The following is a 19,396-nucleotide window of genomic DNA, read 5'->3' on the forward strand; positions in this document are numbered from 1 at the left end:
GCGAGAAAGCAAGGAACTTGAAGCGCCACATTCCCCGAGCCTGCATTCAACAGTGTGGCTGACTTGTGGAGGCGGCGGGCCTTGGGCGACGTAGGCCAGAACGAGGTCTCGGATCCGCGTCTCCTCCCACAAACCCATCCCTCCTCCCTCCAACCATTCAATATCACGTTAATAACAGAAGAACAAGGAAAAAAGGATAAGTTTGGGACAAGAATAGGGGATTGGGAGCCGCGTTGACTCCATTGTTGAAGGCTTCCCCTTGTTGCCGTTCGTCACGGCGTCGCGAGGGTCGAATGAGAGGAATCCGAGCGCACGGAGGTCGAGCCCAGAAAACGCGGATTCTAGACGATCTCTAGCGCCATGGGCCCCACTTGGTCCTCTTTCCGGGAGGCTGACCACCAATTGTGACGTCGAGACGGACGGGGGAGGTGCGGCCCCTCTCTCTGTCTCTCTCGGTTTCCCCCTCCTCCCCACCTTCTGAATGAGGGAGGGAGTCGAGGGACCGTACTTTGTACATAGACATTGGGTGACGTCAGCGCCAGGGTCGAGCCAGGGTCGAGCCAATGCGAGAAGCGCGGTGAGGCAAGGCAGGAGGGAAGCAAACACAGCAAGAAAGCGACTGGCCCTTGTAAGTAGGTAGGTGCATGTCTTACGCCGTCATTGGGGCAGGCAAGCAGGATCCGAGGCAAGGTGAGAAATGTCACTTTCCCAAGGAGATGGAAGGAGTGTCACACCGGATGGAAGGATAAGGGCGCATTAAGCACGGTAGACATGATGGAACACGGTCGAGGAGAGAACGAGAGTGAGCGGACGGGAGCATTAGGTCCGCTTGGGTCGGGCAGGCCGCAGACGTCAAAGCCCCTGCCAGAGTCCAAACCATTTGTCCATCCCACACGCTCTAAACCCGCTTCTTCCTCCCTCTTCTTAAGCCACACGTGGGGCACTATTCGCAGGTCACTCAAAGCTTTACTTGGTCTCCCCATTCCTGCGCAACAATTCGCCGAAACCACGCTCATCCGCAGACTACCGAACAGCATTTACCTTGCTTCCCCACGAAGACTCCCCCAACGCCTCGGTCACGTCCGGACCCCGACGACCAATCTACACGACACTACCTCGCTACAGACTACATTCTGACATTTGAAAATCTCCGCCCGCTTCCGCCCTCACCGAAACCTCCGGCCAGCCTGTCTTCGGTCCCGTCGGACTACCTGGGCTATGACATCTTCTTAAACACGACACCCTTCCGTTTTGCCCTCGACGCCGACCGCCACCCTTGGACGCAATGGCACCGCACCACGAGCCCTTCAAAGGCCTCGCGCCTATCAAGTGGGAATCTGTCGCCGAGGAGGACCTAAAAGAGTTCATGACCGACGTCTTCACAAACGCTCAAACAGTCATTGATTCCATTCCCGTCCCCGCCGCCGTGAAGCAGGTCACGGCTTCTCACGGCCGCTCCCGCTCCCACACCGATCCCCCGATACTTGTCACCGACATCAACCGTTCCCTTTCCCAGCGCCAAACGGGCGCTGCCCTGAGGCTGTCACAAGATCTGTCTAAAGAGTGGAAAGAGGTCAAGGTCAATGCAAAGGATAACCCGCTAGCAATCAACGTATATAAGCTTGCCGCCAAGGACGGCAAGGGTAGCTGGTTCGCCCGGCGCAGCATTCACGATGGATTGACTTTTGAGAAGTGGAAGCTAGGTCTCGAGAGAGAATTTGCCGAGTCCATGAAAGTGCAGAGCGGGCCCGGCGCCGGCGCCATCCGCGGCATTGGAGCAGAGAAGCGGGCAGCGCACGAGGTCGTGGAAGGCGCTGGGAAAATGGAAGGTGAGCTTGGACAAGACCACTTCAGACTCGGGCGCCAAATACTGACAAAAACTGCTCAGTATTTCAGTTATCGGCGCAATTCCCAGGCCCGACGGCTCCGAGGGACTTTGTGACGTTACTGTTGAGTTCCGACTTTTCCGGCGGCGCCCCGCAAGAGGGTGCCAGGCGGCCGCTCCGGACGTATATGATTGTCTCGAAACCATGCATTCATCCCGATTGCCCCGAGCGGCCAGGCTTCATTCGAGGTCAATACGAGTCGGTCGAAATCATTCGCGAGATTCCATCTGATAAGCCGGCTGCGATCACGCGAGCGCGATCGTCGATTGACCTCAGCCAAGAGGGCGTTAAAGAACGACAGGCCGTGGCTGAGTCCATGGGCAAGGAGGCCGTGCTTCGGGCAGCGAAGAAGGTGGCTGATGCGGACGGCCGCCATCGGGGTGCATCTGTTGATAGTGCACCAGCCAGAGACGACGCCGGGCACACTGGTGAAGGCATTGAAGAAGACGCGACAACGTCGATTGAGTGGCTCATGGTCACTCGCAGTGATCCCGGTGGCAACGTGCCCCGATTCCTGATTGATCGAGGCACGCCGGCCGGCATCATTGGGGATGCGGGCAAGTTCCTCAAGTGGATGACGGTGAAGTCTGCAGACGACTTTTCCACATCAGATTCCGAACAGGAGGAGACGAAACAAGGCGCTAAGCAGGCCGAGAGTGAAAAGGTTGCTTCTCCTATGGAGGTGGCCAAACAACCGACATCGAACCTCTTGCCCGAAGAATCAGCACAGGTGCGGGATGATTCTGTCCCGAGCAGCAACGGCCTGTACGGCATCATATCCGGTGCTTTCGGAATGGCCAGCTCAGTCGTGGCGAGTCGCCTCCCGGAGGGCTACATTTTGCCCGGGATATTCACAGCACCGAGCACCAACGGCTCAATAGCGGAGGAGGAAGAAGAAGATGAGTCGGCTGAAAGCGATACGTCGTCCATCCGAAGCTTCGCTTCAGCTGTTGAGAAGACGGACGAAGGCGAGCCAGTCACGCCACCAGAGGTTACGCAGCCCGACAGCATGTCGCTACACTCGTCCGGTTCCGGTGGCGGCGCGTCCGTCCAAGGTGCGAAGACATCTTCGCAACACGAGAGAGAGCTCAGGAAACTTCAAGAGCGGCGCCAAAAGATGCAAGAAAAGATCAACAAGATGCAGGAGCGCATGTCCAGTAAGCGTGATCAAGACTCGCAGAAAGAGGCTACAAACCTGGCGAAATTACGTGAGAAGCATGAGAAGGAAATGGCCAAGCAAGAGGAAAAGTACAAGCGCGATATGCAACGTCTCGAACAGCGCCGCGAGCAGGAGCAACGCAAGGCCGAAGAGAAGCGGCGGAAACAGGCGGAGAAGGAAGAGAAGGGAAACTTGGCCTTGGAGCTCGAGCACGTCAAGGCCGAGCGGGACGTTGCGCTCAAGGAGATTGACGTTCTCAAGGAGCAGGTAGGCCAGCTGCAGAGCCAGAATACCATGCTGGTAGTCAAGCTGGGAAAGATGGGTGGAATGGGCGGGATGAAAAGGCAGGACTCGTCGTTGAGTGTGCCGGGCGAAAAGGTGGTTCAGACGGTGTCCAACTAAGGTGACGAGGGACCCGTGTAAAATGTACGCACGACACTAACAGAGGAGGAGACGCAATTCAGCTGCAGGACAGGATACCCCCAGCTTGATGCAGGCAGAGGAGGAGGAGGGACGAGATGGCGAACGAGCATCCAACGGCGTCGGGGCGTCTTAGCCTTCCTTTATAGCCTTTTTATTTCGTCTTTTTCTTGTTCATTTTCATGTACTCTCTCTCTCTCGACACATGTACACGAAAACATTCCCAAATAAACCTGAACTTTTTATTTCCTTCATTTAAACGGAAAGATTCATATGCTTTTTATCCATCCTCTGTCCATATCTAGCGATTACCCAACGACATGAATCATGCAGTCGTCATCTCCAGCAACAGCCCGTGAAGCCTGCCCTGCTGACCCACGCTCTGCAGTCGCTCCAACCTGGTTCCCAACGACTCGGATCCGTCGACGCCGACCTTGGCGAGCGCGGCCGCGGCGAGGAGGACGCGGGCGCAAACGGCGTAGACGTCCGGGTCCGAGGTCCAGCCCAGGGGGCCGTCGTCGGCGTATTCGGGGCGGGATGCGAGGTCCAGGAGGGCGTCGAGGCCGTCGGATGTCCATTTTGTGAGAGCGGCGTGCGCTGCCGACGAAGAGGAGGAGGAGAAGACGTCTTGTAGGACAATGGCCCAGCGTTTTGATTCGCGCACCTCGTCGATGAAGAGGTTTTGTTCTTCGATTGCAAAGAGGGAGTCGTCGAAGCGGAGGGCGGCGGCGAGTTGTGTTTGTGCCGTGTCCCATTGTTCAGAGGTCTTGGTATCGGCCTCGTCTTTGGAGTCTTGCTGCTGGCCCGTGAGACGAGACGCTAGGAGCGAGTGGAGGGCGGGGGCGTCGCGGTATGTCATGGCGATGTACGTGAGGAGCATCGAGGCGGCGTCCAGGGGGGCGAGAGGTTGGGCGAGGATGTGTTTTGCGGAGAGGGAGGCTAGGTCGCGGACTTCGTCGTCATCGTCGTTGAGGGCGTCGTAGAGGGCTGTGAGGGCCGGGAGGAGGGGGGCTTGTTTTGGGTCTGCTTGTGTGAGGAGGGAGGAGGAGGAGGAGGAGGAGAAGAAGGAGGTGAGGGAGGCTGCTGCGGCGATGCGGGTGTCAAAGGGGCGGGAGTCGTGGAGGGCCGAGGACATCATATAGCCCCAGCCGCGGAGGGATTGCGAGGCGGATGTGGAGGCGGGGTGGTGGGAGACGAGGGATGCCATGATGGGGCCACTGGCGCGGGTTATGGCGTTGGAGAGGTTCGGGTTTATTGTTCTTGCGAGGAGGTCTTGCCAGAGCTGTGTCAGGGTCTCGGGGGCGGGGAGGAGGCTTGAGAGAGGCTCTTTGCTGTCGTCTTCGTCGTTGTTCTTCCCATCGGGGCAGGCTGCCAGGACGAGGTCGAGGACCTCTGCGAGGTTGTTGAGGGCTGCCGCGCAGGAGTCCGGGTGCGTGGTGGAGCGGGCCACGTCGGCGTACAGCGCGGCGTAGGATGCTGCCGCCTCCGGGGTCAGACGCGGGTGGTGGACCGAGGCGAGGGTCTCGAGGGTTGTGATTGTCGCCTCTACGCTGGTTGTGCTTGTCGAGAGCAGGGTCTCGCGGAGGGCGTCTGACGGGGAGGGGTCGTTCTGGGCAGCGTGGACTGCGGCGATGGCGAGTTGGGTGCGGAGAAGAGCGCTTTGCGGAGATTGGGAGATTGATTCGGAGGTCGAGGAGGCGGCCGAGGATGAGGGGTGGGAAAGGGCGAAGAGGGAGATGAGGTTTTGGACTTCCAGGTAGGCGGCGCGGATGTCTGGGCATGATGCGAAGGAGTCGGACGCGCTCGCTTCGAGACCGCTGAGGATCGAGATCACGCGCGGTAGGGCAGAGGACAGTCTCTGGGGCGATACATCGGAGAGCCGCTCAAAGACTGCCTTCACGGTCAGCAGGCCGCCATGGAGGTGGTTGTTTCTGCTCGCGGGCGCCGCGGCGAGGGACTCGTCAATGACGGCCTCGGCGAGCCCGACCCAGTCGTCGTCCTTGAGCAGGAAAGAGCACAGCGCGCGGGCGGCCATCTCCCGCACGTGCCAGACGGGGCTCGCGAGGTAGCCCGCCACGAGGCCGTAGAGCTCATCGCGCGAGGCATCGGGAGGTCCCGCGCGGCGAATGATGTCGAGGGCCGGGAAAACGGACTCGGCGGCGATGGTGCTGCCGAGGGTCGTGGGCTTCATAACCTCGCGGCCCGAGCGCAGGAGGTTCAGGAGCACGGAGGGCAGGATCGGGAACTTGTGGTACTGCAGGCGGGTCGTCCGCCCATCCCAGCCGGCCTCTAGGGTCGCCTTACTCTCATTGGTGCCAAAGAGGTTGTCAAGGAGGGAGCGCAGGAAGAGGAGGCCGCAGTTGCGGATGCCCCAGACCTCGGACTTTAGGCTGCCGGCGGCGAGGTCGAGGCACTGCGGGATGTGCGGTGCGGACTTGCCGAGCTGGGTGATGAAGGAGCTCTTGAACATGTCCTTGAGGCAGTTGAGGGCGTGGACCTGGGGCAGTTTTGAGCCGTCCGACTCGGAGTTGAAGGCGGGTTTGCGGGCGATGGCGACGAGCTCCTCGATGACGACGTCGAAGGAGGGCTGCGGCGCGTTGGCGGAGACGATGCCCGTGATCATGGCCGGGATACCGGCGGAGCGGCGGGTGGTGGACGCCTGGGAAAAGATGCACTCCTTGGTGCCTCTGTACCAAACGTCGAGCAGCGTCTCGCCGCCTTCGTGGCCGGCTTTCGGGTCGTCCAGGTGCTTGACCAGCTGGCAGCAGGTCGCGAACGACAGCGAGACCGTGTTGAAGGCGCCGCGGTGTCTCAGGCTCGACAGCTGGTCAAAGGTCAAGGATCCGACGTTCGTGAAGAGGTCGGTCGAGGGGCGCAGAGTTCCCTCCTTGGCCTTGGACTTGAGGGGCAGGACCATGACGCGCATCAAGGCGCTGGTGAAGGAGGTTAGCTGAGATATACAACTTCGTAAAGGCTCTTCTATCCCTTACCTCGACTCGTGGATGGCGCGGAAGCTGTAGCTCAGCAGGTCCTTGGTGTCGAGACCCTCGAGATCTTCCAGCTCCTGAGGTAAGTGGCCCTCGGGCGAGTCGTCGCACAGGATGTCCCGTACCGCAGCCCAGATGCGTTGACAGCACTTGACGATTCGGCTCTGGAGGGTGGTCATCGCCTCGATCTCGGATTGTGAGAAGCTCATGTCAGCTGCAGCTTGCCAGATGTAACTGATCTTTTGTCAGTCTAGAACCATTGTCAAAATGCATCGCAAGATCCTGCACCCACCGGAGAGAAGCAAAGTAGCCGTGCACCGGCGCCTCCAGAACGGCATTGCCCAGGTCGGCCTCGGCGAACGCGAGCTTGCCTTCAAGGAGATCCATCAACTTTGAAATGTGCGCAATCTGCGCCTCTCTGCCGTCGTAGAATCTAAAGAGAAGCTCGTTTGTCCGAGCGACGCCATCGGCGTGATCGGCTCGCGCCGTCCTGCGCGCAATGTCCTCTGCTCTCGATAAAAACTCTTCCAGGGTCGGCGAGATCCCCTGGGTGCCGACGAGACACTTGAAGCGCTTGTCGGCGAACAAGCTCTTGAGGACGGACGTTCCGTTCTCCCGGACATCATCAAAGGGGTCCATGATGAGGTCGAGCAGCGCGCGGGTCCATTTTCCGTCAAAGAGGTTGAAGAACAGGGTCTCGTCCTCTTCCGTCTCCCAGGTCTTGCCGGCGTCGGCTTCGAGCTTGAGAATAAAGGCGACGGCCCTCAGCGCCGTGAAGTGTCGCTGGAAGGAAGCTGTGGGAATCAGCTCTGACCGCAAAAAGGCAATATACCACGCCAGGAAGTCTTCGTGCTGCTTCAAGCTCGCTCGTAGCTTGTCCTCGGGCCAGAGCAGAATGTTGGTGCGGTGGTTCGCCTGCTTTGGCGGCGCCTTGGGAGCCTTTGGCGCGCCGTTGGCAGCGCCGTCAAAGGCCCTGAGACGGGCCAGACTCTTGTGCAGGATGAAGATGGCGCCCCTGCTGCGCTTGAACATGTCTTTCAGCTTGCTCAACAGTTCCATGCGGAACTTGGCGTCCGACTCTGAAAAGTACGTCGGGAGGTGGGCTTGCAACAGGCGGAGAGCTACTGGTGAGTAAGGCCTCGTCGTCGACGGTGAGGCAACGATGAGGGACAGCGCCAGCGAGCGGAGCTCATGGGATGGATGCGACAGGACTCTCTCGAGCACGGCCTCTTCCAAGACGACTGCTGAGGAAGACTCTTCTCTGTAAATGGCACCAGGCTCCTCAACCATGCCAACCTTTTTGCCGACTTCGAGCACGGCAAGGTTCAGCTGGGCCAGAGTGTCTAGCTCAGCCACGGCCGAGCCAGACGTAGACCACATGCTGTTGATTTGCTCCAGGATCTGGACCGAGTCCTTGCGGTCATCTTTGAACAGCGGAAGGAAAACATAAGTCTTGATGCCCTCGAGCAGGGACGGCGTCTTGGCAATGGCGGCCTGCACCCAGCGAAGCCACATCTCGACGCTGAACTGCTCGGCGCCCGCAGCTTGAGGGGCCTTGAGAGACTGCTGCCGCAGTACCCTGAAGATGGTCACGATAAACTTGCCCGTGGTCGGACACACGTAGTGCATGGTCATCCAGTCGAGCATCTGGCCGAAAAAGTCCTCCCACAGGGCAATGTCCGACACCCAGCTGCGTCCCGGCTGCGTCCGCCTGTAGCTCGCCGCGATATCGTCGACGCTGAAGACAGACTTGCCGGCAAAGTAGTCCATGGCCTTGAGCGATGACTTGACCAAAGGCTTGGTGGACTGCGGCCCGATGATGGAGATGAGGGTGTCCAAGATGGTCGTCTTGACCAGCTCGGAGACGGCCTGGTCGGGGTTGCGGCGGATGAGCGAGGGCAGAAGGTCCAGGACCAACTTCATGGACCGGTGCTGCTCGGTCTCATTCCACTTGATGAAGAAGTTGAAGAGGCCCAGGCTGGGCTCTTTGGAGAAGGCCCATTGCCGCAGGGCGAGCTTGCCAGACTTGGAGCTTTGCTCCACAAATCCGCAGAGCTTCACGCATGAGTTGCCCGAGACTCCCTTGGGCTGGGCGGCCAGGGAGAGGAGGTGGTCAAAAACATTTTGCGCGATGCTACGGACAGAAACAAATGTTAACACACTAATGCACTTGGAACACTCATTTAGGAGGGGCTGAAAAGGGGAAAAAAAGTCTTACGAAGTCCACGACTCCTCCGGCTGTTCTTCAACCCATTTGAGCAGGTCACTCGGGTTGACGAAGCTCTCATACTGGGGGACCATATCCTGCTTCATCGCTATCTCATAATTGGTGAACCCGGCGAGTGACTCTGGGAGTAGAATGAGGGGCACCGAGGGGCAACGGCGAAGCGAGTGAATGCAGGCCGAGTGAGCAACAGGGGTCTTTTTTTTTTTTTCCTGCCGTCTTCGTCTTCTCGACGTGTAAGTAACGGAAAGGAATGCACCCAATTTTTTGATTTGTTCCGGGTCTTACATAAGATTCTCCAGTTTGGGATGGGTTCGTCGGGTGAAGGTATCGGACAAGGGAAAATATACCGCGAGTTTTCATCAAGCGGCGCACAGCATTGACTCGGCGCGCCGGCGAAGACTCATCGCGGGGCGGCACTCAAGCGCCATGGTCCCGACTCTTTTTTTTTTTTTTTTTTTTTTTCCCCCCCCAGTGACTTAGCAAATCTGCTCCGCAGCTTCTGACCTCCCCCCCCCCCGCCCCCGCCCCCCCCCCCCCGCCCCCCCCTCCCTCGCCGCCCTCGTGCCTCTGTTCTTCTTTTTTTTTTTTTTTTTTTTTCCCTCCCAGTGACATTCAGCCAATCGCCTGCAGCTTCTGGAACGTCGCGCGCACTGGCCATCTCCACCCCTCGGTCGCCCACACAGGTGGTGTGGCCAACTTTTCCCCTGCCCTAATTGAAAAAGAAGGCAGCGCCCCGCCGAAATTTCCATCGGCTTTTTTTCCCTTTCCCCTTCAACCCCATCATCACCAAACATCTACCGTAAGCACCAGATACCTGGGAGATATCGCCAAGATGTCGAAAATTACGGTTGCCAACGTCCGCACTCAGGTCTCTGAGCTGCTCGAGTACTCTCTTGAGACCAAGAAGCGCAACTTCCTTGTCAGTTCTACCGCACCCTTGGGCGACCTCTCGCAATCGAATCGAAGCGAAGCTAACCCCCCTCACAGGAGTCTGTCGAGCTTCAGATCGGCCTCAAGAACTATGATCCCCAGCGTGACAAGCGTTTCTCCGGCACCGTCCGCCTGCCGATTGTCCCCCGCCCCAACATGAGCATCTGCATTCTCGGTGACCAGCACGATATCGATCGTGCCAAGCACGGCGGTGTCGACGCCATGTCCGCCGACGACTTGAAGAAGCTCAACAAGAACAAGAAGCTCATCAAGAAGCTCGCTCGCAAGTACGACGCCTTCGTCGCTTCCGAGACCTTGATCAAGCAGATCCCCCGTCTCTTGGGTCCCGGTCTGTCCAAGGGTACGTCAAAAAATCCCCACCACCTACTCATTGCCCTCACGTTGCTAACAAACCGCGCAGCTGGCAAGTTCCCCACCCCCGTCTCCCACGCCGACGACCTTTCTGGCAAGATCACCGAGGTCAAGTCCACCATCAAGTTCCAGCTGAAGAAGGTTCTCTGCATGGGTGTCGCCGTCGGCAACGTTGGCATGACCCAGGAGCAGCTGATTGCCAACATCATGTTGGCCATCAACTACCTCGTCTCCCTGCTGAAGAAGGGCTGGCAGAACGTTGGAAGCTTGACCATCAAGGCTTCCATGTCTCCCCCCAAGCGCCTTTACTAAGTGCAGCGCCTGTTCTTTCTTGCGACGCCTGTACTAGAGTACCGCCGGGGTCGGTTATGTCGATGGCTTAAATGCTTATTCGCATAAACAACGACCCATGGGTGGAAAAGAACTGTTCACGGGCATTCATAGGAAGCTCTGCGCATGGATCAGGAGCCTGTCAATACAAACCATCCTTTTCCAGACCAAAACAAATGTCTCGACGCATCAGTAAGCCGTGAATTCTAAAAATGTGCTTAATAACACCGGGTTGCCAAGCCCCAGTCTAGGCCTGGTTGCTCAACGCGGTGCCGTACGCGTGACCCTGGTCACAAAGGGGCTCCTTGCCAGTCGCTAACCGATAATTCCCTGAAATCCTCCCTTACACGTAGCGCTCATTGTTGGGTAGAGAAAATTGCGAAAGGTAACGTTTTGTGGTGACGGTGGTGGTGATGGTGATGGTAAAGCGTGCTTAAAAACAAGGTTGCCAAACCCCTTTCTCAGCCTAGTCGCCAGCAGAAGCAAACCAACAAACATGATAGAACGTGTTGCAAAAGATCCGATGGGCGGGGGTCAGGTCGCCGAGGAGATTCCCGATCAAGAAGTTGAGAAACGGCGCGCCGCAGGTTTCAATCAAGAATCCCTATCAAGTCGCCAAACTCTGCCATCGGCTCGAGGCTGGAAGCCGCGCTCTTGGCGGCCTTGTCGGCCTCGTGGTTGAATTTGCGCGGGATCCACCAGAAGCGAACGTTGACGCCGTGATCGTGGAGCACCTCAGCTCTGAGCAAAAGAGCCTCCCACAAGTCTCTGTTCTTGACGCGCTCGCCGGAGCTCGTTCGCCAGCCCTTCTTGATCCACGCGTGCGCCCAGTCTGTAGCGCCGTTCACGACGTAGGTTGAGTCGGTAGCGATGACGATACTCTTGAAGCCCTCGCCGTACCAGGCCCTATAGCGAAGCGCGGCGAGAGCGGCGCGCAGCTCGGCGCGGTTGCTGGTGTGACGGTATGTCTGGCCGTCCGGCCCCTTGTCCTCGAGCTTGAAGGCCACGCGCCCGCTCTCGTCGTTTGGGGAAACCGGCTTGAAGATGAAGGCGGAGCCGCCGCGGGCTGCGGCGTCGCCGTTGTCGAAGCAGGCCCCGTCGGTGTAGATGAGGGCTTCCGAGGTGTCGTATCGGTTGATGAAGCGGAGGACGGGCGGCACGGCCTTCATTGAGAGGCAAGGAGGGAAGAGGTTCGAGGGTTCGAGGGGCGCCTCCTTCTGCTGGCCGAAATTGGTGGGAAATAGAGTGCCCGAGAATTGGGTTCTCTTGGGAATGCGGTCGAATGCAGGCGTCCCGAAAAAGATCTGCTGATCTTCTCCCATACGACCGGTGGAGGGCAGATCATCGACGAGGGGCAGCGGACCATCGCTGTCCTCGTCTTCGGTCCATGTGGGCCGGAAGCGCGCTGATCCCCGGGGTCCGCTCGGAATAGCTCTCTTAAGACGGCCATATCGGCTGTTCGCAACCTGGGCGAAGCTGACGTCCCTAGGCACGGGAGAGTTGTAATCGAAGCCAAAGAGTTCGTCGTCGTCCTTCTCCTCATCAAATTCGTGGCTAAAGTCGAGACAGCACCTTCCGCAGGTGACCATATGATGAGGTGCACAAACGGTAATGGTTCGCCCGTTGGGCAGATCCACGCGATCAATGTCCGGCCAGGTCATCGTTGCACTGCAATCAACCCTCTGGGTTGAGGATGGAGAAAAAGGGGACAACCTTGTAGGGTACCTAGGGAAGTTGAGCTCAAAGCTATCATTTTATCTCGACTCTCGAGATACATGGGCTGGGTCACGTTCCAATGAAACCCTACGGATACCTACCTTCCCTGTTTTCCTAAGGTACTCATCACCTTGGCGGTAGCTTCCTGAACCTTATCTCCTTGGCCATCTCGACCTCAGTTGCCCCAAGTCAATCCACTGGGTGTACCCTCCGAGACTCATTGCATCCCTTAATGCATCCCTTGTGAAATTTGGACTGCACTACCTCAGCCAACATTACCTTGGGCCGCTTCACTAGGCCAGCAATCTGCTTAGAAGGAGAAAAAGAGTAAGATGGGAAAGAAGACGAAAGAGTTAAAAATAATCTCGCTCAAATCTCCCGCGCTGATTGCGCTGCGCACCGCGCTTGCCACCACCGAAGCATGTGTGTTGTATCAAGGGAAGCTTCAACGCGGCGCAAGTTGGTGTTAGTGCAGCTAATCTATATGCCGGGCCTGTCTGGAGAGTCAACATACATAGTACTCCGTGCCTTCCCTAGCAGGGGTATCCCCTCATTCTCCCAGGGGTCCTGTGGTAAGGTCAGTATGTACATAATTACCGACGGAGGTATTAAGGTTTCTTTTGTCAAGCAACTCTTCAGGTATTACGAGTCCCAGCTTCTTACAGCTTCGAACCATTGGAAGTTTCATCCATTACTATTGCACATGATGACGCAGCGGCTCATTGAATTTAGCAGCATGGGTATATTGACAGGTTCAACAACAAGCATGGAAACGAAAGTATACAGCAGTTGCATATAATAGATTCAGCTGCATTCGTAGGTTGCGCACGCAAAACACCCAACCACCACAGGGATATCCATTCCCTACCTTATGAGCCAGTATATAGTCATGCTTGAAGCCAATTGGAAAGCACCGCAAGAATAAAATTGGAACTTTTTGTACACTCCCGCCTTTAATCAATAGCTTTCGTCGACATCCATCGACTCCTGGGCGGCCCTCCCGCGCGTGCTTCGCGCCGATGTTCTCGTTGCTCTCGGAGCAGGCTTCTCTTTGGCTGCAGGTCGGGCTGGCAGCTTAGTCTTGGCTGCCGCTTTTGCTGCTGCTGTTGTCGACCTGCCCTTCCGCCCGTTGGATTTGGGCGGCGGCGTAGCTTCTTCCGGCTCCTCCTCGTCATCTGCTTCCTCTTCCTCCTTCTCTGGCTCTTCCGTCGCCACGTCCTCAACCTCGGACAAAGGGGAGTCGTCACCGCTGTTGTCCGCAGCAGCCGTTGGCTTCTTAGTTTCCTCGCCATTTTCTTCTTCTGGAGCTTCCGAGAGAACTGACGACTCATCATCGTCGTCTGTTGCCTCTTCGGCCGTCTGTTCCCCATCCTCATTCTCGTATGTCCACTTGCTGACACCGTCCCACATCTCTCGGTCGTCGTCAGATGAGTCGCGTTCCGTATACTTGGATACTGCAGACGTGGTAGCAGCACGACCGCTGCGTCTTCGATTTTCCAGCGGAATATCAGACTCGCGGCGCGGGGCCTTGACCTTCGCAGGCTTCTTGACCTTCTGCTTTTTCGGCTTTGGCTCCTTTGGTGCCTTGGGCTCCCTGACCCTCGGCGCTGACCTTGCTTTCTTGGCAGGATGATGGTCTCCACGATCATCCGTGGACTTTCTCTTCTATAATCTTGTGAGCCTAGAGGCCGAATGACAGAGGAGAGATCATCAGCTTACCTTCTTTCGATCAATCGATTTGAAGAGACCATCCAGTTTCTCATCAATGTCTGACGGCAGATACTGCTTCTCAGCAATCTCCTGGGCGACCTGGTGTGAAGGCAAGGCAGTGTAGAGACCGATAGGCAAGCCGACCTTGCCGGGGAACGCTTGAAAAGTCCAGTTCTTCCGCTCCTGCCATTTCCTGATGACAGCCTGGGCTAAATCACTGACAATGTAGAGATTCTCGCTCGCATCCGCGCTAATAGCATCGCGAGTCTGCTTCACCCTCTCAGCATACTTGTAGATCAGTCCCAGGTTATCTTCCGTTGCCACGTTCGTGAGATAGTACAGGATATAGCGACCGTGATCCGCCAGGTCACTAGCATACGAGCTTAGTTCCTCCTCACTGGCATTGTCGATATTTTCTGGCTTATTGAAATCGGGATGGTGAGCCAGCAGAGATATGAGTCGTCCCATGATCGCTTCCATAGGGTGCTGCTCGCTCGTCTCCAATGCGCGAGCCCGGGATCGAATCCAAGTCTCAACGCGCTGCTTCAGATCGGGGCTTGGCTCGAATGCCGTCAAGAAGATAATGGTGTAGAAGCGTGCCCGAAGCTTGTTCTGGACGAGATACTTCTGGAGTTTCTCGATGAAGCCCCGGCGGACAGTCAGTTCAGGATCCTGCGCTGTAAATGCGAGACGGTTGAAATCGGCCGGTGTTAAGAAATCGTCAAAATGCTTAATGGTGCATAGCTTCAGTAGCAGCTGAGCTGCCAATAGGCGAAGTCGCGACTTGTGGTGATTGGGCGTATCCTTCGTCTTGCAGAGCTCACCTCTCTTGGCGACCAATGTCTTGAGCAGCTTGAAGACAGGGACGGCCTTCTCTTTGGCCTCTTCGACATCGTCCATACTGCGCAGTCGGTTGACAAGGATATGCAGCGACAGACACTTCGCCTGCAATTCCTCGTCGACATTGGCGTCCTCCACCCACTCGGGGTCTTTGTCCGTCGCATCTGTCCGGACCTTGAGCAAAATCTGCTGGACAGTCATATTGAGGATGTCATCGTCTGAATCCAGAGTGATCTTGGGCACCTGCAATTCCAGCTGTGCAACAGATTGCAGCTTGTTCAGGAAGTGTGATGAGCCGTAAGTCCACTCTTCCATGATTTTCTCCAACAAGCTGGTTGCGCTAACAAGACCCTTGTCGTCGCCCTTGGCCAGCAGAATTTTGATGGCGTACTTGGCAGACTTCACAGGCCGGCCGTACAAAGCGTAGCTTACAAGAGCCTGCGAAAACTTTCGGTCTTGAGGAATCTCCTCTGGGTACTTCTTCGAGTATGAGGCGCAAGCTTTCAGTGTATCAACAACGTTGGAATCGTTCTCGTTGGTCTCCGTGGGAGCTTGCTCAACGAGCCCCTTGCACAGCCCTCCCACATGAGTCTTGAACAGTTCAGGGTTGCGTTGCGAGATCTCGTTGAGAATTTCGTGGGATACGGAGCCCAGGCCGTCCTTGTCATTCCTGGAGTAATCGAGAATCGTTGCAAGGTGGCTACGATTGAACAGCAAGCACGCTGACCTGTAGAGAAGCGGCAGAAGCGTATCCAAGATGGTCGAGTTTTGGCTTGCATTGGTGCGCTTGACAAGTTCCTTGATGGCTTGTCGAACCGTTTTGTAATCGCTCTCGGCACTGACTGAAAACTTGACGAGCTGGTACGCACGCCGGTCATTCGCATTGGCGAATTTCTGGAGGTCGGTCTTCACCTTGAAGGAGTCTGGGAAGAATTGTGTGATGTACTGCACTGTCCTCTCCAGGTTTGCCGTTATCTTCGGGCGGTTGTCGTCAATCACACCTCCGTTGTAGCTCTCGCACTGTTTGACGAATGCTTCGAGCACCTGCGCGAACTGAGGCTGGCGACCTTGCATCGCCATAAAGGCTCTCTTCGCCGCTGGATCCAGCGATTGAGTAAGGAGTAGAATTCTCTCCGCACGAATGCGGTCCTGGTCAGCAACGCCCGCGCTCTGAGAGCTTTGGGAGGCCCCTCTGGTATTCTTGGGTGTTTTAATGGGAGGGTAGGACAGCGGTACAAGGCACTCAAAGAGTACACGATCGAGAAGAATGTTGAGCTCGGAGTCGTTTGCATAAAATGCGTTGAAAATGCGCGATGGAATGCCAGACAGGGCGGCAACGACGCTCTCCTGCCCAGCAGCCAACTCCCCTGATCCAACAGCCCAGAGCTTCGCGAGCAAAGTCATTGCATCCACTCGAACAGCAGTGCGCTTGTCGCGACACCTATCAGCAAGACTGCTGAGAACAGAACCGTCTTTGTCGACGCCGCCTGGCGCAGCAAGCTTAGAGACGAAGTCGCGGAAGCTAAACAGCTCCATCACTTTGACGGCAGCCAACCGGACCTTTTCGTCGCCATCATTGAGCTTCTCCCCAAGATGCTTCACCAGCTCGGATTGTTCCTCGCGGCTAAGACCAATGCCACCTGCCGAGGTGGCCAGAATATAACCGACTGCATTGGTCCAGGCTGCTCGAATGGTCGCCGTCTTATCATTTCTCCTCCCCAGGAAATGGTTATAAGCGGAAGAATGAGTTTGCGCAAAAGACTGAGGCGACAGAGGTGTGGTGAGGACACTATCGGACATTTGACTGGGAGCCTCGTCGGCCAAGCGCAAGGGGGGGTACTGAGCAGGGTCCAAGACCGGCGGCGGCGGCGGTCCAGCAGCACCAAGTCCCGAGATCATATCTCCAAGTGTTTCGGTCGCCAGCTGTCGAAGATCCACATTATCAGCCGATAACTCTGCCTCGACCTGCGGTATGACATTCTGCAGAACAGATGGCGAGGCGCGCCAGAGTTCTCTGATGAGATAGTGGGCCTTTCTGAGTTCCTTCAATTCTGCATCCGTGGGGCCCCTGGGGGCATCCTCGTCCTCCTCATCCTCGTGCGATTTCCCAACCGTCTTCGCCGCGAATCGAGAGGCGTCGAGAATGACGTCGCTGAAGTACTGGCTAACGTAATGTACCATCTTTTCCGTGCACACATTGCAGATCTCCTTCGCCATGACGTAGGCAGGCGGCTCATCTTTGGGTAGCAAGGTCGATTGATTGCCGTTTTGCTCGCTACGCTCTGTGCGGCTCTGGAAGCCACCGGGGGGCGCTGCTCTGAGGAATTGGGCCATGATGACTTCAATGACTTTGGGGTTCATGCCGGACGCCTCGTCAACCAGGGCGATCAGCATTTCTGTCATAGTATTGCCGACCTCCTTCGAGACACCCTCTTCAGGGCCCGAATTCGAGCTCCCAGACACTCCATCGAAAAAGACTGAAAAAAGCTTCAAAAGCAAGTCATCGGCGCCGTCAATGTCATTAATTAAGAGGATGCTTTTGACGTCGGTCAATGCCGTGAGCACGTATTTGTGCTGGCTGTGATAAGGGTGGGTTTGATCGCTCAGCGAAGGGAAAACGTGCGTTACGACCAGATTGAAGAACATCTGTTGCTTTCGTCAGTCGGCTCTCTTGGTAACTCAAGATCAATGGCTTACCTTGGTCTGGTCCGCTGTAAACGGCGCGTCAGGCGCACACAGGCGCAGAATGTCTGCAATACACACAGCCGCGTAGGCTCGCACGCCCTTGTCCTTGTGAGCGAGCAGATTCCGTTGTCCCAGAGCGTGAGCAACGTCATTGAGAGATTCAACATCCACAGCGTCCTGATCCATACCACCAAGCTCCTCGGACAGAGCCTGCAGACGGTTGAGAAGCTCGGTAGTGGGAATGGGTTTTCCGGGCTTCCAAGTCAATTCGTCGTCGAATTGAAGACTGACGAGCTCCTCTCCTTGTTCCTCCTCAACCTCGACCTCCTCTTGAGGTTCATCGCGAGCGCGACGACGCGCCATCCTGAAGGTGTCCGGTGGGCGCTCGGCAGGTGACGTGTGGTGAAGCGGGGAAGATAATGTGTCGATGCTGTCGTCGATCGACTGGAACGTGTCAGGAGTCGAAGATGCGCGCGTAGCTTAAGTCATGGATGAACTGTCGCGCGTCGCGTGCACAATTCAAGTACGTGGTCAGGTGTGGTGAGCACGCAGGATTGAGAGACCAATTGTGGTGGTGGCGACGAGAAGGGGGATGAAGCTGGCGTTCTTGGTGTTGCGACGAAATTGGATGGGAATAATCGAGTCGTGTTACGCGCCCGCGCCTGCTGTTCGTCGGGGTTTCGCGTGCTTACCTGAGCTGGGGGAGGTAGAGCGAAGGTACCTGCTCAAGCTCCAGCAGTACCTTCCCTGGCCGGTGGTCATGGACTCGTGGCTGCTGAGTGGCCCCGGCGTAAGGGGGAGTGGGTCTGTGGCTGCCATACCTGGGGTGGCTAGTGACGGATGTCACCGTTCGATGCTCAACGACCTGTCTCCACTTGAGTCCCAGTGGTGAACATCGACACCCTTCTGCTATACTGGATTACGGTCAGCATAACACTGCGCGTATTTCTTTGTTTAATACATTTCGAAGAAAATTATTTCGAATTAATTCGGCGTTATGTCTTGCTTGAGAGGGGACGATTCATTCGACACCTTCGCTCCTAGCCTTAATCTTCTTCATAGCCTTTACACTCTGGCAAACGCCTAAGCACCATTACAGCTGTATCGCGACGTGAGCAGGGTGAATAGCTACGACAATACCGGCGTTATAAAAAGGGATCTTACTCAATCAATTATTTGAATCGATCTATTTAACTGTCATGACTGGTTCTAAAGAAAGGCAACGAGAGGTTTATATGATGAAATCTCCCAGGAAATGACTAGGAAACTCGCAAATAACTTGGGAGGTTCAAGTATCGTGTTCCCAATACCGCACTTAAATCTCACTTGATGAAAGAGCAATCATCGACTGAATATTTTCGACGCAATAATTCCCCTCAGCGAGCTTATCTGTAACCTCTGGATACCTAACCAGAACTCCACGGCTACCTAGCGGCATCTGAATCCCGCCCATGTGTGTGTGTGTGTGTGTGTGTGTGTGTGTGTGTGTATTTCCACCTATTAATGAAATACAGAAAGGCAATGGAGTAATAAACGTTGCATTTAAGGGATTTTCGAAAATACCCTATTACCACCGCATGAATCTTGTTTATGTATTGTAGCGTAGTAAACCCTTCAAGTCAAATTGTCGTAGCCCGGGATGGGTTCAAAGGAGCAAAATGAACGAACATCTGCCTCCCCCATCTCTAGCCACTGCATCAAAAACCAATTGGTCCTTCAAATTGAGGCTGATTCCAAGGTCATTCCTCATTTTCGTCTTTCAAAGAAACCATGTTCCATAGCGACATTGTCATCCATACCACTTGACCCTGTAGCAGAAGCAGACAGGCAGTGACCCAAGAAGTATGCCAAGTGCTTCACTTTGTATAGAATTCCTACTGCAGTCCAACATGTTCATTTCTGTACCGTCCATATGGAGATTATTTGCCTCAGCAGCCTCAGATACGCTGGATTGCCCTGCCAGCTGTGGGGCAATTAGACCTCCTGACCGAATATCCCACCACCTCGACTGGGCGCAGGTTGGATGAACATCCTACGAGTATACGCCCTCTCACCGACACACCCATTTGCGCCATCCTATTGGGGCATCTCGCTTGACCAGCCGCCTACCTCTCTCTATTCCCACCCTTCTTGT

At 56.1% G+C, this 19,396-nt stretch overlaps 5 protein-coding genes across 5 annotated transcripts; 2 read left to right on the forward strand and 3 right to left on the reverse strand.

Moving 5' to 3' along the window:
* Nucleotides 1–1,285: 1,285 nt before the first annotated feature.
* On the forward strand, nt 1,286–3,447 carry CORC01_09061 (uncharacterized protein; the record flags this gene model as incomplete). Its single annotated transcript, XM_022620691.1, has 2 exons — nt 1,286–1,829; nt 1,889–3,447. The coding sequence occupies 2 exons, from the start codon at nt 1,286–1,288 to the stop codon at nt 3,445–3,447; spliced, it is 2,103 nt and encodes a 700-aa protein (XP_022472790.1).
* Nucleotides 3,448–3,790: 343 nt separating this feature from the next.
* Nucleotides 3,791–8,765, reverse strand: CORC01_09062 (uncharacterized protein; the record flags this gene model as incomplete). The annotated part of the gene is made up of 4 exons (XM_022620692.1): nt 3,791–6,398; nt 6,456–6,686; nt 6,745–8,586; nt 8,671–8,765. 4 exons carry the CDS (start codon nt 8,763–8,765, stop codon nt 3,791–3,793), a joined length of 4,776 nt encoding a protein of 1,591 aa, XP_022472791.1.
* A 746-nt stretch (nt 8,766–9,511) lies between these two features.
* On the forward strand, nt 9,512–10,293 carry CORC01_09063 (ribosomal protein L1p/L10e family protein; the record flags this gene model as incomplete). Its single annotated transcript, XM_022620693.1, has 3 exons — nt 9,512–9,598; nt 9,667–9,970; nt 10,031–10,293. The coding sequence occupies 3 exons, from the start codon at nt 9,512–9,514 to the stop codon at nt 10,291–10,293; spliced, it is 654 nt and encodes a 217-aa protein (XP_022472792.1).
* Nucleotides 10,294–10,901: 608 nt separating this feature from the next.
* CORC01_09064 (RNase H domain-containing protein) lies at nt 10,902–11,972 on the reverse strand (the record flags this gene model as incomplete). The annotated part of the gene is made up of 1 exon (XM_022620694.1): nt 10,902–11,972. The coding sequence occupies one exon, from the start codon at nt 11,970–11,972 to the stop codon at nt 10,902–10,904; it is 1,071 nt and encodes a 356-aa protein (XP_022472793.1).
* A 1,012-nt stretch (nt 11,973–12,984) lies between these two features.
* Nucleotides 12,985–17,625, reverse strand: CORC01_09065 (uncharacterized protein; the record flags this gene model as incomplete). The annotated part of the gene is made up of 3 exons (XM_022620695.1): nt 12,985–13,692; nt 13,747–17,223; nt 17,275–17,625. The coding sequence occupies 3 exons, from the start codon at nt 17,623–17,625 to the stop codon at nt 12,985–12,987; spliced, it is 4,536 nt and encodes a 1,511-aa protein (XP_022472794.1).
* Between the last annotated feature and the right edge of the window lie 1,771 nt (nt 17,626–19,396).

This window comes from Colletotrichum orchidophilum (assembly GCF_001831195.1).
Source record: "Colletotrichum orchidophilum strain IMI 309357 chromosome Unknown Scaffold_80.1, whole genome shotgun sequence".
Lineage (NCBI taxonomy): Eukaryota > Fungi > Ascomycota > Sordariomycetes > Glomerellales > Glomerellaceae > Colletotrichum > Colletotrichum orchidophilum.